General features: G+C 48.9%; 1 protein-coding gene across 4 annotated transcripts; it reads right to left on the bottom strand.

Annotated features, from left to right (window-relative positions):
- Nucleotides 1-3,717: 3,717 nt before the first annotated feature.
- LOC123035373 (mitotic spindle positioning) lies at nt 3,718-18,110 on the bottom strand. Of its 4 annotated transcripts, XM_044453451.1 has the most exons (5): nt 17,892-18,109; nt 10,619-12,758; nt 8,772-8,920; nt 5,902-5,940; nt 3,718-4,824 (listed from the first exon to the last, which is right to left on the bottom strand). In XM_044453451.1, the coding sequence occupies exons 1-5, from the start codon at nt 17,910-17,912 to the stop codon at nt 4,729-4,731; spliced, it is 2,445 nt and encodes an 814-aa protein (XP_044309386.1). In that variant the 5' UTR covers nt 17,913-18,109; the 3' UTR covers nt 3,718-4,728. The 4 variants fall into 4 exon arrangements, with proteins under 4 accessions (XP_044309386.1, XP_044309387.1, XP_044309388.1 ...); XM_044453452.1 differs by lacking the exon at nt 5,902-5,940; XM_044453454.1 differs by lacking the exon at nt 8,772-8,920 and having other exon boundaries at nt 4,688-4,824; nt 17,892-18,110.
- Between the last annotated feature and the right edge of the window lie 6,198 nt (nt 18,111-24,308).

Genomic DNA, 24,308 nt, shown 5'->3' with positions numbered 1-24,308 from the left:
TGGGAGATCCCGTGGAGGTGTGTGACCTCCCGTTGCTCCGTCCCAGCTCCTGCCCACCTTGCAGTTCAAAAGCATACAAATGCAGGTAGATAAAAAGGTGCCTCTTCGGTGGGCAGGTAACAGCGTTCCCTGCACCTCGGTGTTCAGTCATGCGGCCACATGAGCACGGAGACCGTCTGCAGACAAATGCTGGCTTCCGTGGCCAGCAAACGGAGATGAGCACTGCCCCCTAGAGTCAGGCATGACTGGACTAATGTCATGGGGAAACCTTTACCTTTAATATCAGCCATACCCCCAGAATTAGCTACCGTTAAGACCATCAGTCAGATGGACACATTTAGTACGTCGATTGCAAGACCATTTGGAGTTTGGAGAGTTATGACAAAGTTCCAGATGTAGGCGACATGACTGAATTTGAATAAATGTAGATTTTTGCACATGAATAAATGTATATTTCTGGGCATGAATAAATGAGTAAATGTATATTGTTGTACATGAAAAAGTAAGGCATCACCTGAAAATAAGCCCTAATGCATCTTTTGGAGCAAAAATTAATATAAGATCCGGTCTTATTTTCGGGGAAACACGGTAGCCCTTTTGGCCTGGCTGCCCAGACGGTGCCCTTCCTTGGCCACAGGCATGGAGTGCTCCCTCTGGAAGGTCCCCTGCATGGACCCCAGTGTGGCGGAGTTGGGTCTAGGGTGCCGGCGCAGAACGAAGAGCGATTTCTGTAGCAGCTCATAGGTGGCGTGGATGCTGGCCAGCTTGTCTTCTGAACACCTGGCAGTGTGAGCAGGTTTTGCCCACGTGCCCATCTCTGGCACAGAAGCCAGCGGGAAGGGCCGTCCGCTGAAGGCATCTGGGCACCGCAGTAGGAACAGTGGGGGATGCTGGGTGAGCCATGGGGGCCATGCCGGGGGGGCATTCTGAGTCCGGGAAGGAAGGTGAGGTGTGGGGAGAGGAGGGAGGTGTGAGAAGTGGCCTCGGAGAGCAGGAGGAGGGTCGAGGGTGGAGAAATGTTGTGAGAAGTGAGGGATTTCCCCCCTATATATATTAGAGGAGGGAAAAACATGAATGAGAGGGCAAAGCAAGCCCCGCTGAGCAGAGAAGTTCCGATCGATGAACAACTGCGTGTGTAGTTGGAACGGCACTGGTGGAATGGGCGGGACCCCCCAGGATACCCCCTCTTCTCTGGACTTCCAGAAGACATGCGAGGGGGGCTTTCGCCCACTCCCTCCGACTGAGCCCCAGGAGTCCTCCCTCCGATCCAGGCCTTGCACTTAGCAGCAGAGTCCAATCGTGAGATTGCACCGAGAACACGAAGAAGGATTTCTTCAAGTGCCTCTTAGAAAACAGCAGCCTGCAAGCTGGGCTGGTCCTGACCTGCTCCCATCTTGTGGTCACTCGCCCTGGTCACGTGCTTTCTGGGAGCTCGGCCCGGAATAGACACTTCAGCTGGTTCTGGATAGAGCTACCGGGATGTTCACAGGGTCTTTTCAGCATTCACATATAATGCCGGTTCTACCGTCTACACTGCTGCCAAGTGAAGTCCCAGCCACCGTGTGCAGTGCTGAAATTAAGGGGAAATGAGACAGACATACAAGGGGGGGGGGCGAACTTTAGGGACCTCCACCCCAACTCTGCCACCCAGCTCCTGTTCACTTGCTCCCTGGGAGCTTGGCTGCTTTTCCCCCGAGGCCCTAGACCAGCCTCTTTCGTGTTCCGCTCTGCTCAGCGTCTCGGACAAGAATGACTCCCCCTGCCCACTGCACACACACACAACTGGAACCAGCCCATTCCGCTTCAGTCAATCAGCAGTCCACCTGTGTGGAAAGGCAGGTTTCTTACCTTTAACTGTCGTTCGCCGAGAGGTTGTCTGTGCAGTCACCGGAGGACGGCCGCGGGGATGGCCCTGCCCAACGCGCCTCCTTTCCTGTGTGCACAGAGGGGCTCCACATGGTGGGGCAGGAGCGCCCTGGCGGTGCGAGGTTCTGGATGCCTCAAAGGCTGTGGCACCACAGGCGGTGGGCGAAGCCAGAGGTGCTCTGGGTTGGTGCACGGGAGTGAAAGATGGCTGCAAGGTGGACCCGGAGGGGCGAGCGGGAGGGCCGGCACTAACCAGGTCTGAAGGTAGGACAGAATTTGCTCGATGGGGCTTTGAATAGGGTCGAGCCCCTTTTCGGTAATGAAAGCCTGGAAGTCTGGAGGCCCTAGACCAGCTGGGGCAGCTTTCTCTGATGCGCTCTTTCCCACTTGGAGGCTGGAACTGGTATGAATCACCAATCCACTCAACTGCTGCTGGCTCATCAGTCCAATCCCCTTCCATTAATGAGCAATCAGCTGATGCCTCTTAGAATACAATGGACTTGCAGAGGGCCTGCTAGCTGCTTCGCCTCTTTCTCTACTACCACAACCCCTCCTCCGCTCAACTCCTGGTTGCTTGCTCCGGCCGCTCGCTCTTTGAGAACTTGGTTCAGAATAGAGCTGCCAGGATGTTAATGGGGACTGGTAGGTATTCACATATAATACCCGTCCTCTACCATCTACAGTGGCTGCCAGTTGAAATCCGGGCCCAATGTAGGGTGCGTTATGTTGACATGACTCCAGTCCTCCGTCAGCTTCACTGGCTTCCCATTGAAGTCCAGGCCCAATTCAAGGTGTTGGTGATGACCTATAAAGCCCCAAATATCTTAGGGGCTGGTTACCTGAAGGAGCACATTCTCCCCTATGTGCCCTCCCACCCTTTGAGATCGGAGGAAGAGGTCCTTCCTTGGGAGCCCTCCTTGAAGGAGATTAGGAGGGTGACTACCTGGAGCAGGGCCTTCTCTGTGGTGGTGCCCCAAATATGAAATACTCTCCCTAGAAAATTTGCCTGGTGCTGACACTCTATTCCTTCCAGCGCCGGGCTAAAACCTTTTTATTTCCCCATTATTTTAATGTTTGATTAGGTTTTGCTGCGGGTTTTATCTTATTGGAACCATTTGGATGCTGTGCTTCATTTCATTTTATGTTGCTTTTACTGTAAGTCCATCCTGAGATGCTAGTAATTGGATGGTATATGAAAGCTTTAAATAAATGAATGAAGAATAATGAATAAAAGGGAGCCATGTAGGAGCAATTGGGGTGCTGTCACGGAAAGGTCCCTTTTTCTGTTGTGCTCGGAGTCTGGCAAAAGCTTAAGTGTTACTGGTGGGGCTTGGAACAAGCATCAGACACACCCAGCGCGCTTTATAAACTATAACCTGTTCTTATCTGTTCCACTGCAGCAGTGGTGAAAACCTGATGGCAAATTCCACCCCGGCCCTGTGTTGGTCCCAAATTCTGCCTGCCTCACATTCACCCTGAAGCTTGTCTAGTGAGATTTGGCTGAACCTCAGAAAGGATGTGCAGAGTTTGGGATGAAAGCAGTCCTGGCAAGTTCTGCCTGGTGGAAATGGGGCACGGCTTCCGTGCACGTAATGCCCGCTTTCTGAGGCCGGTGTTGCAATGCCGACTGACCTTCAATCTCCATTTCTAAACATCTCCGGTTGAGCATCTCTGGATAAAACAAAACATAATGGCCCAGGGATTATGGGAGCTGAAGTCTAAGGCAGCTGTTGGGCCCCAGGCTGGAGAAAGCTGAGCTAGGTTACAGGAAGAGATTCTCTTGTAGGGAAATAAGAGAGGGACCCCTACATTGGTCGTTTGGGGTAGGTACTTGAGAAAGGAACCCTGAAGCAAGAGGAAGGAATGCTTCTTTATTTATTTCATGTTAGACAGCTGTTTGTACACAGTCTGAAACAAACCAAAAATGGTATTTGACTTTCTCTTTCAAGTCTTACCAAGTACACACATGCACAAATCAAAGGTTGCACAAGCTCCCTTTTTAAGGAAAAAAATATTGTCTGGGGAGCTGAGCAAGCTGCAAGTATCTGGTGTGGCAGATGATGCATGGCGTCGCACCTTTTTACACAAGTGTATGCAAGGCGACAAGGACATGGCAAACATCATACAAAAATGTTAAGAGTCAGAGTAGAAGATCACAGCCATTAACAAACTAAGATTGTTTCTCCAAGATGTGCAACTTGTTTTTAGTTTATGGCCTGAGGAAAGCTGGGAAAAACAACATGCTCATTTCAACAGCGTTTAAGTCAGACAGAAAGCAAAACGACAGCAAGGTTTGCGTTTCCGCACCTTGCCTGGAAACATGTGGCTGTGGGACAGCTCATGCTTCGGCAGACTGGCTTTGCCCAGCTGGATGAAGCCTGCTGAATTCGTAGAGCGGTCAACAAGGACAAGGAGCCTCCCCTGGGCTGGGGAAGATGGGAGTTGTAGTCTTGCTGATGTGTTAGGATTTCTCACCACTGCATCCTAGCACCTTTTCTTCTGGGCAGTGCTGAATGGGGATTTCCGCCAGCTTGGAAATCCTAGTCTTTGCTTTGAGGGTGCTGCCGGAAATGAAAATTGCAGAAGGGGTAGGCAGGTCCCACCATTAAGTCATGCATGGGAACCAAAGTGTTTCCTGGCTTCTTTTGCCTACTGCCGAGGCATGGGGGTGCCTGGATTCGGCACCTTTTAAACAAACCGGCACAATCTTTTCCATCCTCTGTGTGGTGCAGTTCGACCAACAGGATTCAAGACCTACAAATCCAAAACAAACTGAACCAAAATAAAAGCCAGGAAAACCAGTAAAGCAAAAGAGAACATTTTGGTAGACCTTCCACGGTCCGAGGGATGGCGGTGTTGCGATCACTCAGCATCATCACTGACTTTGTGGATCTGCCCGGACTCCCAGAGCTGAGCACGGAGGCCCCTATGGCAAATCACTTTGGTGGCATTCACAACCTGCAAACAAAACAATGCTTCCTTCAGATAATTGCCATGTAGGAAAAGCAGACCCTGCCACTGCTCTGTTACCCCTTTCTCATCTGAAATCACACATTCTCCTCAATCTTGGTAAGAGCAACACAAATCTCATGGCCCATAATTATTTCTTAGTTTTGATGTTTATATACTGCCCTATTCCAAAAGGCTCTGGGTGGTTTTCACGAGATTAAAGCTAGCAATAATTAAAATGTTGAATGAAAGCAAGGGTGAAGCTACTCTGGGAAGTAATCTAGGAAGGCCTGATGAAAGAGATATGTCTTTAATTCCCTCTTGGCATTAGCAATCCGGGATGTCAGATGCATCTCTCTTGGCAGGTTGTTCCACAGTTTAGGGGCAACCACTGAGAACGTCCTGTGGGTGGTTTGACATTCATCTTGCAGAAGCAAACTTTGGAAGATTATCTACAGGAATATATGGGCAAAAGTACTCCTGAAGGTATTTTGCAGCTGCGCGCAGCCCCAGTGGAGGTACCCAGAGGCAAATGTGGTTCATCCTTTGGAGTATTATCAAGGGCCAGGGCATTTATCATGCTGACATGATCCCACATTCATGGACATTTGTGGGTCCATTTCACAACACCCCCTCCCTTCCCCCTCCCCTCTTCCTCCCCCTCCCCCCTCTCTTCCTCTCCTCTCCTCCCCTCCCCTCCCCTCCCCTCCTCCTCTTCCCCCTCCTCTCTTCCTCCCCTCCCCTCCTCCATGTTTTGCATCCATTTTTGCAGCTTTCCTTCAGTGTGAGGAAAGTCAGCTTTTACTAACGGAGTGGAGGAACGGCGCCCCTGCCACAATTCTCAGCTCCAGACACGAAACTACCCCTTTGAACCCAAGCGAAGATGCCTTTGCGAGGTACGTCTTTGCTGGGGCTGGAGGCAGAGGCGGCCCGTTTGCTCTCAGGGCTAGGCTGAGAACTTGCATAAAGGTCCCTTCCCCAGACACAGTCCGAGGCAAGCACCTCCTTTCCATCCAGGGAACCCGGATTTCAAAAATGTAACTCCCCCAGCCTCTTCCCCCGGTACCCCGCACAAGTTTGCTTCACCTCGTTGTCAATTTCATCAGTGGGTTCAATGCCCGCATACTGGAAAAGAGGAAAGAACAGTCAGAGGAGAGGAGAGGGAGGCTGCACCCAAGGCCTGTGTTTTGCACAGACTTTCCTGCACTGGCAACTTCCAGATTTGCCAGAGCTACATCATCAATCTTGAACATCCCTCGGACCGCAAGGTGATCCAGCCGGTCAGTCCTAGAGGAGATCAGCCCTGACTGCTCTTTAGAAGGCCAGATCCTGAAACTCAAATGCTTTGGCCACCTAACGAGAAGGAAGGACTCCCTGGAGAAGAGCCTGGTGCTGGGAACAATAGATGGCAAAAAAAGAAGGGGACGGCAGAGGATGAGGTGGCTGGATGGGGTCACTGGGGCGCTGGGTGTGGGCCATCTCAGAGAAATACAACTTCCCAATGTAACGCTGCAAATTTGCAGAACGTGAGCAGACCGGAGGCACGGTGGAATCCATTTTCTCTGTCCATGTGACCACGCAAGCACAATGCGCATTGTGTGTACCTCCAGAATGGGACTGAGCTGAATGAGAAGCGAGGAGGCTGTTTGCTTTGAGAAGGAAGGACTCCCTGGAGAAGACCCTGATGCTGGGACCGATGGAAGGCAAGAGGAGGCGGGGGCAGCAGAGGTTGAGGTGGCTGGATGGGGTCACTGGGGTGCTGGGTGTGAGCTTGGGTGGACTCAGGGGGATGGTGGAGGGCAGGAAGGCCTGGAGGAGTGTTGTCCATGGGGTCGCGATGGGTCGGACGTGACTTTCCTAAACAATAACAACCACATCCAGGAGGTGCCAGCTTGAGGAACACATTCCTCATGCTACGATACTTCGAGGAAAGTTCCTTCCTGCCTGCTCCAGAGGTGACATTCAGGTTGGAACGCTGGAGCTGGAACCCCAATTCTTTCGCCTGGGGCTGCAAATCTCGTGGACACCCCTGCCCCTGCCTCTGCTCTCTTTGGGCACTTGCTAAGGCCAAGGTCCAAAAGCCTCTGCATCCAATCCTCCCTGGAATGTTTCTGCTGCAGGTTCTTTCTGAAATGGAGCTCCTTGGGCTGCCTGAGCCCCGGTTCTCTTTGCTACCGAACACTGTCGGGATTCCTTAGGATTATACACTCTGCACTTCGAAACAAAGAAGGCATCTGCACCACCGGGTAAGATATTGTTGCTATGTGGCATCACATCTCCTCCAATTAAACCAAGTAAAGTACTAGCTCAACTACAGTACGGCTCTCAACTGGGGTCTTTCCTGAACACCCGAGTACTGCAGCGTGTCCAATCCAAATTTCTGAGGGCAATGCTGGGTGTTCCTAGGGAGGCCTCCAGTGCAAAGAAAGGACTGCAGACCTGTCAGATCACCTTGAAGCAAGGATCTGGGGGCTACCCTTGTGCACTGGCTCAGTTGGTCTTGCTCCACTAACTTTGGAAGACTATTTCAAAGGCAACTGGATTAAATCAATGGAGCAGAAAAGAGCAGCGCGCTCTTGGGCCTTCCCCTCCAGGCTCTATTAAATATGGGCCTTGAACAGGCAAGGGAAAGAATCAAGCAGTGCAGAGCAGACACTCAGAGACACTCTGGCCTCAGAAGAGCCCAGAATCTTCTCTTAGGAAGGACTGGAGACTCATTGCAAGAGCTGCCTGCATCTCGAACAAGGGGAACTGCCCAAACACGGAAGGGCTTCTACCTTGGCCCACCTTAATGGACTCCCCTCGGCAGTTTGGGAGGGATGGTCAAAGCGCCTCCACCACTGTGGTATGGGACGGACGGAAACTCCAGAGCCCATCCTGTGGAGGTACGTATTCCATAGGGAAATGCATGTTGTACTTGTTTCCCAACTGATGTATCAGATCGGAACAACAATCTTTCTACACACCTGCTGTCTGGCACTCAGGCGATGTTAACATACAGTGTCGCTAAATTCTTTGCAGCTATGATGTGGTCTGAAGACGGGTCCTGAGGGAGTTTGGTTCTCCCAAGAATGGAGAATGCCAATTCTCTCTGGGAATGCCACTTACTCAAGACGACTGATATGAACGATGCTAGCAGGATATTGTGTCAAAGTATTTGCTAATCCAACTGGGGTTTTCTCACAGATAACCTTTCATGTATTCTAACCCATTCTTTTAAAAAATCTACTTATGTATTTGAACTGAGCTGGTCTTTGACTGTAATCAAGTTTTATCTGTCTGTTATCTAGTTGTCCAACCAATTTTCCTGAATGGTTCCTCAGTCAGAACTATTCGCATGATTAAGGAATCTGCATGGAATGTACTGAACTGAGATGTCAATAAAGCAATCGGTTATATTTTCCAAGCTATTGTTACCAGTATCTCTGATTAGTTTAGAACATTATACCATGCCTAAAGTCATCAAGATGCCATTATAATAACATCATCTGGAAACCTAATACTCTGTACGCATGTTTTAATTATTGTACTATTACATTACTATTTTAATTATGGTAAGCTGTCCTGAGACATTTTATCCAGAAGGACAGGGTAAAGATGGTTTAAATAAATACATACGTGACTGGAAGGTTGTAACAGTGTCTGTACATTGACTGTGATTTTGTAGTTGACAGTTAGAACTGCTACCTGGCTGTATGCTGCGGTAAGTCACTGCAGGGATCTTTCAATAAACTATTGAGGTTCAAGAAGAAAGGGGCATTTCCTTACTGCATCTGGTTGTCCTGTCTCACAGCTGCTATCAAGGTGCCCAGACACAGGCCTTCAAGAGAATTGCTTCTCACCAACAGGTGTTCAGCGATAGACTGCCCCTGAACCTGGAGGGTCGATATCAGGAAGCTGCAATAACAGTGCCCACCCCCACATTTTGGGGCAGAGGAATCCCCTCCAGACAGTACCTTTCCTGCTTCTCTCTGCCTCATTCCAGGGCTCTGGCACGCACTTGTGCTACACTCTGACTTTGCCAGGGAGGTGCGGTCAGGGAATGAATCAGAAGCAAAGGTGGGTGAAGAGGACACGGAGTAGCTGCCAGAAATTCCAGAAGCAGCTGGAGAAGGAAAACAGGATTTCAGTGCATTTTTAAAGGCACAATTTCCTTGGCAGGGCTATGCCTCGTGTTAGAAAGGGAGAGATCTGAACGAGGGGAGGGGAGGGGAGGGGAGGGGGGCTCATAGAAGCGAGGTCTAACGTCAAGGTTGCTGAGCCCCCCGTCTGGCAGGACTGAGCAACAAGTCCCCGAACCCCCCTGAGCTCATGGAGGCACGGGATGCTGGAAGCTGTGATCCAACTCTGCTGGTGCAGAGGATTTGCTCTTCCTTTCTGCAATCCGTGTTGTCGGCCAAGAAAACGAAAACCCACACGCTCTTCTCATCAGATGTGTGGGCCGAAAAGGGAGACGCCCCCATTCTCTTTAGCTTCCTGCTTTCAGCCCTCTTTAAATAAACAAACTGTGTAATAATCTGTAACAAGGCGACAGGGCAATGAGCCGAAGCTTTGCACAGGTTGGAACGGCCTTCAGGAAGCTTTGGAGCAAAGGTGGCCTCCTCCAGGGGGAACCAGGAATACCCCTATAGCCCCCTGTGGGCCATTCCCAGGAGGGAAGCTGCCCCACACTAAGGGGGCAGGCCAGGCCTGTATCTCCACCCCTCATTCCCTCCCACCACCCTGGCTTCAAAAGGCCCATGGTCTGCAAAGCTGCACCCCCACCTGCAACTCTGCTCCAAACAGGTTTCAAACTCCTGGACTAATTTACACGAGCTTATATTTTGCAAAGCAAAATAACCACAGAGTGCAGCCCCTGGGCCCCTTTGATATGCGCACCAAGTTTTGGCTTTTTCTGTTTCCTATGTTTTGGAAACGGTGTGGAGAGAGCTTTGGTGTGGGGTCCACCTCTTCCTGCCCACAAAATGAGCAGGATTTCCTTCGAGACAGGTGGCCAGGATCTTTCCTATAGCACTCATTCATTCTAATTTATTTTTTCCTGTCTTGTTTCCTCTCGCAAGGCAGCTTACACCACCCGTTTCTAGCCATTGAAGCTCACAACAACCCTGTGAGGTAGATCAGGCTGCTGCCTGGAGACAAGAATCTGCATCTTTCACCCTCTAACCTCTGCTCTGCACGTTCAAAACCAAACACTTTTCCAAGATGTAAACCAAACCTCGAACAAAGAACGAGGCGATAGTAAACATCAGCACCCCCAGTATTAAAGCTCAGCTTTTAAGTGTTTAAAAACTCAGAGGCTGAAAGAACAACACAAAAGTTAACACAAGAAAACAACACACGAGCAAACACAACACTTTTAAAAATCCAAAACAAATTGCAGATGTTCTATTGAAATAGCCCATTTTCTCTGTCAAAGGAGGGTTTAAATGTAAAAACAAATAAACAAAACCCTCTTTGGGGCTCAAGTAAAAGAAAAAAAAAGGAAGGGAGCTAAGTCACTGATTAGGCTGGATGTGCACATGGTGGGCATGTCGTGAGCGGAGCCGGCTGGTGCCGGAGGTCAGACTAGATGGCCTGGGAGGCCCCTTCTGACTCGCTCTGCTTCTTTGTTTCTATCCAAGAAAAGTGGGGGTCACACTGAAAAGGCCCTGCCTCGTGTTCCGGCCCACCTGGGGGTGCTTACCAGCATCTTGGGTTGCATCCGTTCCCGGCAGCTGAGCCCCCCTCCCCAATTAATACATTAAAGATGGCTGCCGAGGGTGGCATCCAGCCCCCGTCAAGCATTCATCTCTGCTGCTCTTACCCGAGCTTTGAGATGGAGTTGGAGAGCTCGGGGCCATCTCCAGGTGCAGCCCGGCCTTCTTCCGCTGCGCCTGCAGCTCCAGCTCCCTCTGTAAATCCTCCTGGATTTCTTGATCGATGAGAGTGGACGTCCGGGCCCTCCACGTCTTGAGAGTGTACAGCTCCTGCTGAGGAGTGACTTGGCCAGACCTCTGCTCTCGCCTCAGCATGCTGGGAAGGCTCTGGTCTTCGGAAATCAAGAAGCGGACCTTCCGAATCGGAATGGTGAAGTGTTCCTTCCGTAGCACAAACCCTTCTCCCGGGTGCCTCTCCCGAAAGCCAGAAGGTCTCAGAGCAGAAGGATTCATCTTCTGATTGCTACTGGTGAAGGTGTGACTCGCGGAGGACACTTCATCCGCAGGTCGTCTTATGCCAGCACCGGGGGCTGGGGAGGGCCGGCAGGCCTGAGCCCCCGAGCTCATCGTCTGCTCAGTGCACTGGTGCCCATCACTGGTCTCCGGGGCAAAGCTGTGGAGAGCTGGCACGGGCTCAGCGTTCAGGGGCTGCTGCTGCTCCACGAATTTCAGGGGCTTGAATGGAATTTCCTGCCAGTACACCAAACCTTCCCAGTGACCCGCAGGCTGTGGGCAGGATCCCCCGTTACGCATCTGCAGCAGTTTCCTTTCCTTCTGGAGGTTCTCCTCGCGCTTGCTTTCCTGCTCAATCTCCCTTTGGATGTAAAAGGAAGCACGTGCCTTCTCCTTCCCCTTCCTGGAGGAAGTTGGAGAAGAGAACGGGGAAAGGAGTAGTGGCTTGGCGTGGATCTCCACCAGCTCATCTCTGCTGCTCGCCGGTTGGATTCCCCGCTCTTTCCAAAAATTCTGCTCCCGTTCCATGCTCAGCCGGATCTCCCGTTCTATGGGTGTCTCATCACGGGCCTCCCTTTCTCTGGCCGTGGCTGCTGAATCCAGAGACTCTTTAAACGTGGTCCGGGTTGCTTTTCCGTCCAGAGCAATGCTGCTCATGTCCTGAGGTGCTTTCCCCAGGGTGGATCCCAGATATTCCCCATAAGGGTTTTGGTCCACTGTGCCTGCATCCTCAGAAGCGCCTCCTCTCGGGAAGATGAGAAGGCCGGTCCTCTCACTCGGGCCCCCTGGTCCTCGTGGGTCGTGGCCCCCCACAGGACCCCACTGCCATTCCACTGTTCCAGGGCTCCAACATCCTCTCCTCGGAGCCACTTTCGTCACCCGCTTCCTGGGACCCAGCAACATGCCCGAATTTGCCTTTTCCCGGTCGAGGAACTGCTGGCGAGCGGCCACAAAATTGATCTGCTCCGTGTCTATATTTTCGGGATCGACCGGGCTGCTCACCCAGTTGGGAGAAGGGCTGTCGAAACAAATGGCGAACCCCGTGGAGTAGCTTCGCGGTGGGACCGCCTCCTTGGCCAGGGTGGCCGCATGGATGGCGTCCAGCTCGTCCATGGAGTTCCACCGCTCGGCCATGGTGGTGCTTCTCCTCACGACCTGGCTCTTGATAATCTTCCGTCTGTCCTCCTCGAGTTCTTTCACTGTCTCCAGCGTGACCTCCTCGGGGGCAATCTTGTACCGCTGCTCGTCATCGTCATCGTGAAGTCTAGAGGGCTTCTTCTCCCCTTTATAAGCCCGGATGCTGTAGAGGGATTCTACCTTGACCACGTTCAGTTTGGATTCCCGGTCTGGCGGAGGTGTCCAGAGACCCTTCCACTGATGTGTGGTTGTTGCCTCCCATGTGGACCGATATCCCTGGGGGCTGATCATCCCAGTTCTGTTTCCAGCGTGCTCCAAATGAAGATATTCATCACCCTTGACCTCACATGTCGGTTCTTCCTTTTCCAGTCCATTCTGTTCTTCGTATTTGGGGTCTGTGTTCTGAGAGATGCTAAAGAGAAGGCTGCTGGTGGCTTGATGCATTTGTGGAGGAGATGTCTTGTGTCCTTCTTCGACTTCTTCTTCTTCTTCTTCTTCTTCTTCTTCTTCTTCTTCTTCTTCTTCTTTTTCTTCTTTTTCTTCTTCTCCTCCTCTTTCTTCTTGGGGTTCAGGTGGACAGTCCTTGGCTAAGGTGGTCTCTTGAGTTATCTGATTTTTCTGAGCATTCTGCACATTAAGAACAGAAGTGTGTAGTCTCTGAAGACGAGACAAAGCAGGGGAGGTTAATATACATTCCAAGAAACAGCAATCAACAGTAGAAGGACCAAATCAGCAGACATTCAGGCTGCAGGATGTTCTACCACTAGGCTATAGTCCTTTCCCCTGAAATCAAGTAAGATTCTAGTCCTCATGTTTCCAAACAAAGGGCTGATTTTAAATAGGAAGCCGACCCTTGTCCATCTAGTCTGTTCTAACCAACTCTAAGTGTTCAGGATCTCAGATAGGGAGGTATCTTTCCTGTTACCTGGTATCTGGTCCTTTTGGTTGGAGAGACAAAGACTCAACCTGCAACCTTTGGCATGCAATGCCAATGCACCACCCCAATCTAGAGCATCTGTTCTAGTTGACCAACTCGCACCATCAATATTTTCATTTTTGGGTTGATTACGTTCTTTCTCCAAAGGACCTATCTTTACTTTGCTTCACATTTGCACCTCAAAAACTCTCTGAGGTGCATTAGGCTGAGAGAGAGAGGAAGGTTTGATGACAGAGTAGAGATCTGAACCCAAGTTTTCCTGCTCTAGTCTAAATCTATGACCACTACACCATACAGCCTGTTGCTAGACTGCGGTAAAATGTCCTCCACTCTAAAGCGCAGTGCGGTCGTAAAAATTAGCAGCTACTGCCCTCTTCTGGAAGACAGGAGAATATCTACTCACGAGTTCCGCAACGTTCTTTGGCATTATTTATTTAATTTCTATACCACGCAAAAACTGAATCTCTCTGGGCAGTGAGCAGCTGTTCATAAATACAATAAAATACAACAGAAGACATCAATAAAGTGAAGCCTGAAATCACAGTTTTAAAATAAAATATGAAATAGGCACCCTTTTGTAAATAAAATGCAATTCAAAGCATGCTATAAAACAATAAAAACATAATGAAATTACACTTATGCTGTCTTAGCCAGGAGATCACAATCTGGTTTTCTAGAACTGCCCAAGTTCTTCACCATTTTTGTAGGGATGGAAAAGAAATGAAAACCCAAAGAAGGAGGTCATAACACAGCACCACAGTCATAAAAGGCAGCAGACTTTGACCCAAGTATTGAGTGAAACTCAGTCCATTTCCAGAACTCAATAAAGCCAGTTGCTAGTCAGCTTGTGAGAATGGAAATAGTAAAAATGACTGAGGAATGAAACAATTGTCATTGTTTTCTCCTAATTCTTTTTTTAAGCTTGTTTTCTCCCTCTTTTGTGAAGAAATTTGCCAGTATCGGCCAACATTTGTCAATGGCTAAAATTAAATTCTCATAAAAGCAGAGCTTTCTCAAAGCCCAAACTGAGCTGAATTTTTTTTACCCATCTGCATGGGCCAAATTCCATAGGCACAACAATTCCCAGCAAGGCAAGGACCTACTATGCAGCTGTTGAAGATGAGGAACCAGTCGGGGGGAAAAAGTGGCTCCCTGGTTCAGTGGCACTAACTTGAATGAATAGATAGGAATTTGAACCCTGAGCTCAATGCTCAAAGCCCCTCTGCATGTATAGAGGGGTCTGTTTTGCTTTCCTTCATTTCAGCATCTCAGAAATCTCATGTTCTTTCCATCCATTTAGGAAGGAATGTGCAAAGTTCAGTATATTATTTTTTTATAAAGCAAGCAAACTGAACTAAATGCTCACCCACCTTTATTGAGGATGAGCCATTGTGGGTTGGATAGCAACAATCTTTCCCCCTTTGAAATTCTCCCTGGATTTTGCAGCACCAAATCCCAAATTCTCCCTGGATTTTGCAGCACCAAATCCCAAATTCTCCCTGGATTTTACAGCACCAATTCCAAATTCTCCCTGGATTTTGCAGCACCAAATCCCAAATCGTCTCAGGATTTTGCAGCTTTGATCCCACACTGGAATGGATGCTTTAGGGATCCTCCACAGTTCTGTTTATTTGTGAATATGGCAATGCAGCACCTACGAGTTTATTTGTGTTAAGAGCCTTTTCTTCCATTAGTGATGCTCATGGGAGCCCTGATAATAAAAAGCTAACAAATTGCTTGGATAGATTTGGGATAATCTTACTGCAAAGAAGCCAATGGCTTATTTTCTTTCTTTCTGCCGAAGGACCAGTGGCCCTTTTCTATTGTTATAAAAGCTAACCAACCCTTCCCTCCGGTTCCATTAAGCCTGGCTAATGGCTTCAAAGGACCAGCAGGTGCTTTCTTAATAGTGACAGAACACTTTTCTTTTCCGAGGGTTTGTGAGGCTAGTGCTGAGGCAAGGGACGAACGGCAGGGGCAGCGGAGACAGAGAAAGGATGGGGAACTGCACCCAGACAAAATGCTTTTGCAACAGAGATCAACGCAAATGGGAAAGTATATGTTGCATACATCCATCACACACCTCCACATCCACTGTGTGCCGGGAGACGGCTGGGCAACAAGATCCCTTTTTGAGAGACTGGTAAAAGCAAAGACGCACCCAATCCATGCACAATGGAGAGGGGCCGAACAGAGAATTTTGCTTGCTTCTGTGGAAGCCGGGGATTTGTCAGCCTGTGTGTTGCATGGCACCCTTAATTTCTGCCAAGCAAGATGGTTTTTGTTTGTTTGCCACCCAACCTTAGTTGGGGCTGAAGGGTTCTAAGGAGGCAGGTTGGAGAAACAGGGATGAAGCCACATGGTAAGAGTCACATCCTCTGGGTTAGGGTTTCTCCCAGCAGGAAGAACAATGCCAGCCTTGTTTAATTCTAACCTCACTGTAGGAACACAATCTATTTTGTATGTTGAGCTCTTCCATGCCAAATGCAGAATGCCGGATTGTTGCTTCGCCTTTCCCACACACTGTGCAAGCTACTAGTCCTCAGGGTCATCATCGTATTTCTATCTTATTGTTTATTTATTTGAAACGTTTAGATGCCGTCCCTTATGCATGGCATCTCAGGGTGGCTCACAAGCTTGCCCTTTGCTGCAAAGAACCCAAGGCAACTAACAGAGTCTACTTTTCCATTTTGTCTTCACAACAACTAGAGCTGGGTCAGTGTCTCAGTGGGGCAGTCTCTCTCCATGTGAGTGAAACAGCTTGGGAGTGTGTGTTGTTTAGGGTTTGAGGAAGGGTCGGTGTTAGGAACCACTTTACGGCTTCGTTTGGTCCAAGTCTGGTTTAAAGATGACATCTCAAAGGGATGCTTTTTTTTGGAAAAGTACAGATTGTACATTCAAGGGGACAGCATCGATCAATGCAACGCCTGTGTTGCTTCTGAGGGTTTTCTAAAATGTTTCACAGCTCAGTTGCAGCTCTCGGAGAAGGAAAAAATTGCTTTTTAAAACACCTTTGGCCAAATCTCTATATTTAAAATTACAGCCTTGATTTTCAAATTTACACATTAGGGGGTGCTTCTCAAGGACATTTATATAAAGCTGGAACAGTGCAGAAAGTTCTCTGTACTCAGAACTTGGACTTGGCCAAATACTTGGCTTGGCTTGGTAGGAGATCTGGTCCTGGCCAACAAAAGGAAGTGGGGAGAGGCTTATGGGACGCACAAGATGCGAGGATGGCTTTGAAAGGAATTGGAAACATTCATGGCAGCAGAGGGAATTTCTCTCAGTGGCTGTTACTGGTGCCTAGCCACGATAGCAAAGTTGAGCCTCCAAATTCAGGGGTAGTCTACCAGATTCTGGGATATGACAAGGGTGTGACCTTTGTGGAGCTTCCCAAAAGCGGCTAGTTGGCTGTTGAAAAGACTGAGCCTTTCCTCGGTGCCTGCAAAAACTTTGTTATGATATTTCTTGCATGGAAGCTCCCCGTGTGGAGCAGTCTACCTCGCAAGACGGGTTGCCGGCGGACAGACGCAGTGATGCATTTTGCTGTCCTGTCCATCCGTGGGCTTCCTGGAAGCCCCTCTCAGGTGCAATAACAAAGGAGCTCTTTCAGGACAGTGGCCCAAAATGTGTTGGGTTGCACAACCTGCCACTTCTAAAGGTGCTTCTGAAGGAGGGAATGGAATCCCGTTTCATTCCGCAAGGTGAAGGTAGGGCAAGAGCCTGGCTGAGCTGCACCCGTCTCTCCCAGGTATTTCCACCTTGCCAGATTCCTTTCAGGTGCACTCATCTCACCAGCCCTCTGCCTTCCTCTTTTCTGCCTGACCTTTGGTGGTAGCAAAACAGGACGTTTATGATTTCCTGGCAGCTTATCTCAAGCAGGGAAGTCAAAAGTCCATCAGGGCCGGGTCCCTGGGATTGCGTGGAATGCCAGCTGGCAATTTGCTAGCGGTCGGTGCTCCACACTGGCATGCTGCCGCCCGCCCGGCCTTCCTATCTCCCAGGGAGCTGGCCCTGGCAGGGTCAGGGGGCTTCGAGAAAGTCTCCCACCCTGCCCAGCCCGCACAAAAGCACTGGGCGACTTGGGACGCGACACGTGTGCGAACGAGGAAGCCCCCTCCATTTTTTGGCAGCAGGGCAGGAGGCCAGCACAGGCCTTCGATATTACCCAAGAGCCCGGCAGCGAGTTCATTTGGCCTAGCTACCCCCAATCTAGTCTCTTCCCAGTGTGTGCACTACAACTCCCATCTTTCCAGCCCTTCTGGTAGAAGTTGTAGCCAGACATCTGGTCTGGGTTTGGTGTCCACGGTCTGAGATTGGAGTGCCCCCCTCAGAGAGAGTTTTTTCCATTACATGTTGTTGTTATTCTTATTCGACCAAAGTGGGAGGACTCCATTTCATCAAGTGTTTTGTTCTGCGCCATGGACATCTGGATGACTCGGGGAACTGAACGCAAAAGCCCTCTCCCCCCTGCCCTTTTAAGTATCCCCAGCATCTGGGCTTTTGGGCTGCACTGCTCCTGAGCCTGGGGGTTCCACTGAGCCATAAGAAAAACCTTGTTGGATCACCCAGATTGCTATTTCTTCCTTGGAGTGAACCCTCATGGCACTCTGGCATACAGTTCCTACGCATTTTCAAGCTTTCGCTTAAGGACTAGCCACTTAAGCATTTAAATTGGGCCATAAGCTTCAGGAGCTCCGCTCCCCAGCAGGCACTTGATTCCAGAGGCATGTTATGCAACAGAATCTAGCGTAGAAACACCAAGCGCAAGAGCACATCACGCTTAACTTCGTTAGACAAACCCTGAAGACCCACCCTTGACGAATCATGCCTATCAGGCACCCTGCACTCACCGACCCATCGAGGGTGTGCATAGCCCATCACTCAGCTTGCCCAGAGACGCGTCGCTGTTTGTCCTGGCCAGACCTGCCCTTGGTCAGGACGCTCGCTCTGCTTCTCAGCCCAGAGCAAAGAGCATTTCCCAGCAACCGGAAGCCAGGGACTCTTCACACAGGAGGCCTCCTAGGGGGCTTCTGGCCCCAGAGGTATTTGCGAGCAGTCCTGGCAGAGTGGAACTAGGTTGTGAAAGGGAGGGGCACGGACACTGTGAAGCGCCAGGCTGCGTCAGCCTGATAAGCTCTTTCTACCCTGCTACGCAGAACAGAGGAAAACTCCAGGAACTTGCTGCGGAGGAGAGCAAAAGTAATTTTTAATAAAACTGACTCTGGGGCCTCCCTCTGGCACCTGCCACTCCTTCCGCTCTCTCTGGGAGTGCAGGCGAGATCTGCCATGCACGGGCGCCCCCAGAGCTGAGATGCCCATGTGGCTTTCGACCAAATTTCCTTCCCCCGACTCCCAGTCCTAATCTAGGGTTACACAGTTCAGAACCAGCCAAGGTCACTTTGGTTTCCATGGATGATGCCTCTCCAGGTGCAAGAGAAATAAAACCAACCACGACAGCAGCAAAACTACAAGGAAGAACTTGCCGGGAGTGGGGGAAAGCGAAAGAAAGTTATTTCTTCGTTTTGGCCGTTCTAGTGGTACGCAGATATGCTGCCCTTGGCCATGGAAGTTCTACACTGTTTGCATGGAGTGGGGTGCATTGCTTTTGAATTCTGCTTCTGCCCTTGGTTACTTTTTCAAAGCATCCCCTTACTCTCTTCAGGTTTCTGGTTGGGTTTAATTGTCCCCGCTGCTACCCAATCTTTTCTGCTGTGTTCAGTTAACCAGGATGTAGCATGCCTTGTTTTGGCCTGCCATTTCCAGAAGACAAGGCAGGATATTTAATTTTCTCTCTCTCAGATGCATCATAATGCATATATCTCAGATCTCATGCTTCCTAATGCACTTCAGTGCAGTCCCAGTAACTCTAGTGCATTGGATCAAATTCAGGGCCTAGTGTTATCGCTTTGGTGATGTGATTGATGGCAACTGAGTTATTTTGCACACAGAGAGAAGGAGGATGGGAAAATGTCTCATAATGCATAATTATCTTTTGGTTTTTGATGCTACAATGAGGGCTAATTGCAAGGTACATAACACAGTTTATAAGACTGTGAAAGTTGGAAAGGGCCATACTTAAAGACAGTGTCTATCAATACTATTTTTGATAGACTTATTTTATACTGTTAATGTATTTTATTTTAATTGAAATATCTATGTTGTGAGCCACCCCGAGGCTTCGGCGAATGGGCGGCATAGAAATTTTCTAAATAAATAAATCAATAATAAATACTAGGACTTGGGCACTGGAGATTCAGGACAGGCACAAAATGACAACTTCAACATGAGGCTGCATAAAAATCACAGGTCCTGAGTCAGGTCTTGGGTTCTTATCCCATATCTTGCCATTTTCCTCTTGGGATGAACCCAGAGCCACTTCCACCCATTTTATCCTCACAAAAACATTCTTGTGAGGTAGGTTAGGCTGAGTGACCAGCCCAAAGGCACTCCTTGAGCTTCATGGCTGCATGAGGACTAGAACCCTGAGAGGCTTATTTACACTGAAATTACACTAATAAGCTAAAGCAATTTAAACAGAAATGCAATACAGCTCTCCCTGGAGAGAAAGACTGGCCCAGCTTTCTTGCTGCTCGGTTTGTCACTGTCCAAGTGCTTAAGTATGGGGTGCTCAGGGGGAGCCCCAAAGAGTCCTTTATCTTTAAAAGTCCTTTAGGGTCCTTTGTCTTTAAACCCAGCCCGTCAAATAGAGAACTGACCTCCAGAAAGCGGACCAGCAACTGCCCTGCTTCTCTGCGAAATGATTTGCCCTTTGAAGTTCAGACTCACAGCTGAATGAAGTGCCTGCAAGATTAGCTCTGGACGCTTCTCCCCCAGGAAGAAATGGCTGCAGACAGCAGCTTCTTTGGTGTGGAGGCAATTCTGAGCTTGGCGTGTCAGGATCTGGCCGTGTTCCTGACGGGCATATTTTAAAGGCATCCTTGAGACAAAGTCCACGGCTTCTGATGAGTACGCCCCACCCTCAAGACAACGCAATTGTGAGTCAATCGAAACTGGGTGGATGGATTCTCTTTGCTGAGCACTTCTCTGGGGTTGCATGGTAAACTCTGATCGATGGAATATCTCCTCGTGTTGCCAGAATTTTTGGCTAAACAATTCCAGCACTCACAATGAGTTAGGCTCTGTATGCTGGCTTTCCTGGGAAAGACTCGCTCTGCCACACTAGCAGGGGGATCAATTAACTCAGCTTTCCCCGACCCGAGGAAAAGGCTTATCAGAACGCAAGCAACGCACCACTGGATCCAGTCCAAGCTCCACCTAGTCCAGCACTCCAAGCATGTGCTGGCAAACCAGCTGTGTGTAGGATCCCTCCAGCAGGACGAGTACAAGACCGCCTCCCACCCAGCGATGAGTGTGTGCAGGTGGGGCGCTTCTGGGGAAGGAGGGAGCCCATGGCCAGCAAGGCTAGTAGCCACGGAGAGCCTCCTCCCTCATGAATCTGCCCCATTTTCTTTTAAAGCCACCCAGGTGGGTGCTCCTTTTCACTTCCCGTGGCCACAGATTCCACAGTGTATATGATATGCACATCCTTCTTTGGATCTGTTCTGACTCTCCCACCCATCCCCTTCCTGGGGTGACCCCTTTGGGCTTTAGTCTCATGAGAGACAGAGAAAAATCTCTCTCTCTCTCCCTCCCTCCCTCTCCCTCTCCCCACTCCATGCATAATTTGAAACACCTCTATCAAGGCTTGCTTGTTTTCTCAGCTAAACACTCTCAGCTAAACCATTTTAACTCCTCATTTGGCAGTTCTCCGACCCCTTGCTCATCTTAGCTGCACTTTTTTCAACTCAATAATCTCCTTTATCAGGTAAGGAGACCAGAATTGTACACAATATTCTAAGCGTGGGACCGCCAAGGAGTTGTATAAGAGGACCTTGCGATCTTGGCAGCTCTATTTTCAGTTCCTTTCCTAATCACGCCTAACCCAGAGTTTTTCTTTTTCACGGCAGCTGTGTGCTGGGTTAACACTTTTATTGAGTTTTAATCAGCCACTTGTTCACCACTGCTGCAGAACCCAGTGGGACCCCAGAGTTAGCATTATCCTTTAAAAGCAGGCATGGCTTTTGGGGGGCAGACAAAGAGAAACAAGAGAGAGGGAGAGAGGGAGGGAGGGAAATTGGATCTTGCTGGGTAAGGGTGAGAGGTCTTGCTTAAGCCTATGAGCAATCCTTCAGCCCCATAACTTTCTGAAAAATTTCTGCCTCTGACCCAACCTGTCTGACCAGCAACGGCAATGGAAGTAACAAACAATCTGGCAATTTCACTTTCTCATTCTTTAGTCCTCAATTCAGCTCACCCTGAACTTTAAGAAATGTTCTTAAAGAAGAAATCTGCATGAATGTTTGTGCACTTTTTCATATATGTTTCTCTCACATAACTAAGAGACAAACCTCTGCAAGCAATTTTCCTAAAATAATGCATTTTTTTAGATGGAGGGAGGATATAGAAAATGTTTTCCATTTTTTTGTGTTAGATTTGTGTAGTTAAAAATCCCTCCCTTGCACTGGATGCTAGACTTGAGTCACCAGGGCTATTTATACACACTTATGGCATTAGACAAATTCTTAGAAGAGATGCCTGTTAACCCTGATTGCCAAGAATAGAACCTCCATGTTTAAAGAAAGTGTATCTCAAAAACATAAAAATGTTTTAATAAATAAATAAAATAAATAAATAAAACAGAGGTGGACATCAAGGCAATTGCTCTTGTGCCCTTCCCATGGGCATCTCACAACCTCCAGGCTGCCCACTGCTGGAAACAGGTTGCTGGGTTCAAGGAGCCCATCTTCATCTGGTTCAGGAGGGCTCTTGTGTTTTTAGGGTTCCCACAGAGACTTTGGATGGGTTCTGCTCCACAAAGGCAAGAACCATTTTGGGAAAGCAGCAAATGCATTTTTAGGAAGAATAATTCCTTACCTGGGACTCCAGGACTGTGCAAAGGACCTGCCATGGAGGCGTGTACTTAAACATGTCTGCTCTCAACACAGGACTCCCCGGGACGTTGTGAAAGACAGCAGCACTCACTCCCAAAGCAGTGGGCTTCTTCAAGGACACCTGGCTGCACGTGACCCATCCAGATTGAAAGCAAAACTAAGGGAGACGCCGATTGTGGGTTGATGTGCAGGTGTGTGCTGAGTCCACACCCAGTCCTATGCGTAGGAGCCTCTTCGTCCTCAGGGAAGGGGTAGTTCAGAAAGACCAGCATGGGTCTGGGAGCAAATATGGGTCAGAAGCAACATGGCTTGAGCAACAAGTATCTCTTTTCAGTCCTGCTGCATTTCTGCCAAGCAGAAAAGTTTCCTAAAGAGAAGAGGGAACTGACAAGGTCTGCAAGGCATTTGCGAGAGAGAGATTTAGGCATGCAGATAATTTGCCTCTCCCCCTTGGAATGCAGGTTCTTGTGGGGAAGGGAAATGGGGGAGCCGGAGAAGCTGATGCCAGCCCCATCGGAGGCCAGGCTGGTATCACTCAAGGCAGCAGTGTGGAAAGACCAAGAGGGGCGAAAATAGAGATGACAGAAACCATCTCTGGAGAACTCTAAGGAAAAACTCCTCTCGAGGGGAATCGTATGAGAAAAGCCTGCATTACTAGAGAGTGAAGTGTGAGCGGGTTTATAAATGCGTGGAAGTAATACAGTCCTGGAGCAGATGGGGATCCCACAGAACTATTCCAAGCTGCTGAGAGGGAACTGTCCAAATCCCAACAAAGATATGGGAAACAAACGAACGGTTTGTGAACTGGGAACCTTTAAGACACATTAAAATCCCCAAGAAAAGAGGTGCCAGAGAGAACCAAAGTACAGGCTTATTACACCTACTTCCCCATGCAAGCAGAGCAAAGCTCAAGGAGTTACAAGAAAGACTTTTACGCTGCAGATTCTGAAAAGGGAAAGTGCCTGAGAATATGCTGCAAATATAAGTGGAAGTTGGCATCAGTTATTTAAGATATGCAGACAATACCTGGCAAGAAACAGCAAGGAATGGAAGCGACTCCTGATTAAAGCGCAAAAGGAACGTGCAGAAGCAGGAATGCAGCTGAGATTTAAGAAAACCGAATTCACGATCACAGAAGAATCACCCAACTTTAATGTCAACAATGAAGAAAAGGAAATTGGGAAAGGTTTTGCAGACCTTTGCCTGTTTATCGATTCAAAGGCAGACTGCAGCCAAGGCGTGCAAAGATGGTGGAGGCTAGACAGGACTGCAGGTTGCCATAGGTTACCCTGGAAGCAAGCATGACATATTGAGGCTCTTCTGTGTAGACCCATCCCGAGAAGGAAAGACTCTCTAGAGAAGACAGCCATGCTAGGGAAATTTGGAGGCAGGAGAAGAAAGGGAGGGCCGTCCATGAGATGGATGGATTCCATAGACAAAGCTGAACTCTTGAGTCACCGAGAGCTGAGCTGAGGTGCCAAGGACAGGATATTTGAAAGAGCTTCCATTTATAGAACCCTCATAAGTTGGAGCCATCTTGGTGGCACTTAATAGCTTGCTTGCGTTGACAGAAAGAAATAACCACTAGAACCTCACAAATAAAGGTATTTTCAGCCAAACTGGGAACATTTGCAGAGAGAGCAAAGCAAAGGATAGCAAGGGAATGCTCATTCTATTCCAATGCTCACTTTCCCTGTGCATTTAAAAATCTATACAGAAAGCATTCCTGCTACAAGTGTACATGAAGCTGATCAAAACTTCAAGGTTTTCAGCAGGGTTTTATCAACAAAGTTGTGTGTGCCAAGCCTTGTGGAGGAGGGGAAAAAAGCAGAAACCAAGCAAAAAATGTCATGGCAGATCTCACAAATGTAACAAAACCAATATTTGAAGGAATAAAACACAGCAATCTCTTTTTCAGAAAGATGGGCAGTGCTCCTGGAAGCCCCAGATTCCAGGGAGAAGTTTGGAAGTGAAGAATGTTGAATCTTTCCTAAAGTAAGGATTGACTCTAGTTAAGCATCTGTGTACAGATTTAAGGCCATATTTAAAACAAGGAGATTTTCGTAACGCTCAAGGCAAGGGCAATACTAGACAAAGCCTCCAGGTGGTGCTCTTTGGTAAAAGAGCTTTCTTTTGAGTTTTCAAGTGCCAGACCTAGAATAAGAAACTGCCATGGACTGTAAACTGGGGTACAGGTCCTGAAAACCTTCTGCAGACTCCTTCCTTCCTTCCTTCCTTCCTTCCTTCCTTCCTTCCTTCCTTCCTTCCTAGCAAATACATTGATTTTCCATGGTCCTTCTGTAATTACTGCAGGAT

Source organism: Varanus komodoensis, unplaced genomic scaffold (genome assembly GCF_004798865.1).
Source record: "Varanus komodoensis strain SLA01 unplaced genomic scaffold, ASM479886v1 scaffold79, whole genome shotgun sequence".
NCBI lineage: Eukaryota > Metazoa > Chordata > Lepidosauria > Squamata > Varanidae > Varanus > Varanus komodoensis.
The sequence above is the reverse complement of the archived record's forward strand: the minus strand, read 5'-3'. Positions and strand labels throughout refer to the sequence as shown.

What these genes read in the sequence shown, in the direction of transcription:
- LOC123035373 (XM_044453451.1), bottom strand. Translation starts at nt 17,912, where the DNA reads ATGCACACCCTCGATGGGTCG. An exon ending in GGCAGAGAGAAGCAGGAAAG is followed by an intron (nt 5,941 to 8,771) that starts GTACTGTCTGGA and finishes CCTCTTTTCCAG; the next exon opens with TATGCGGGCATTGAACCCAC. An exon ending in CTGATGAAATTGACAACGAG is followed by an intron (nt 4,825 to 5,901) that starts GTGAAGCAAACT and finishes TTTTGTTTGCAG; the next exon opens with GTTGTGAATGCCACCAAAGT.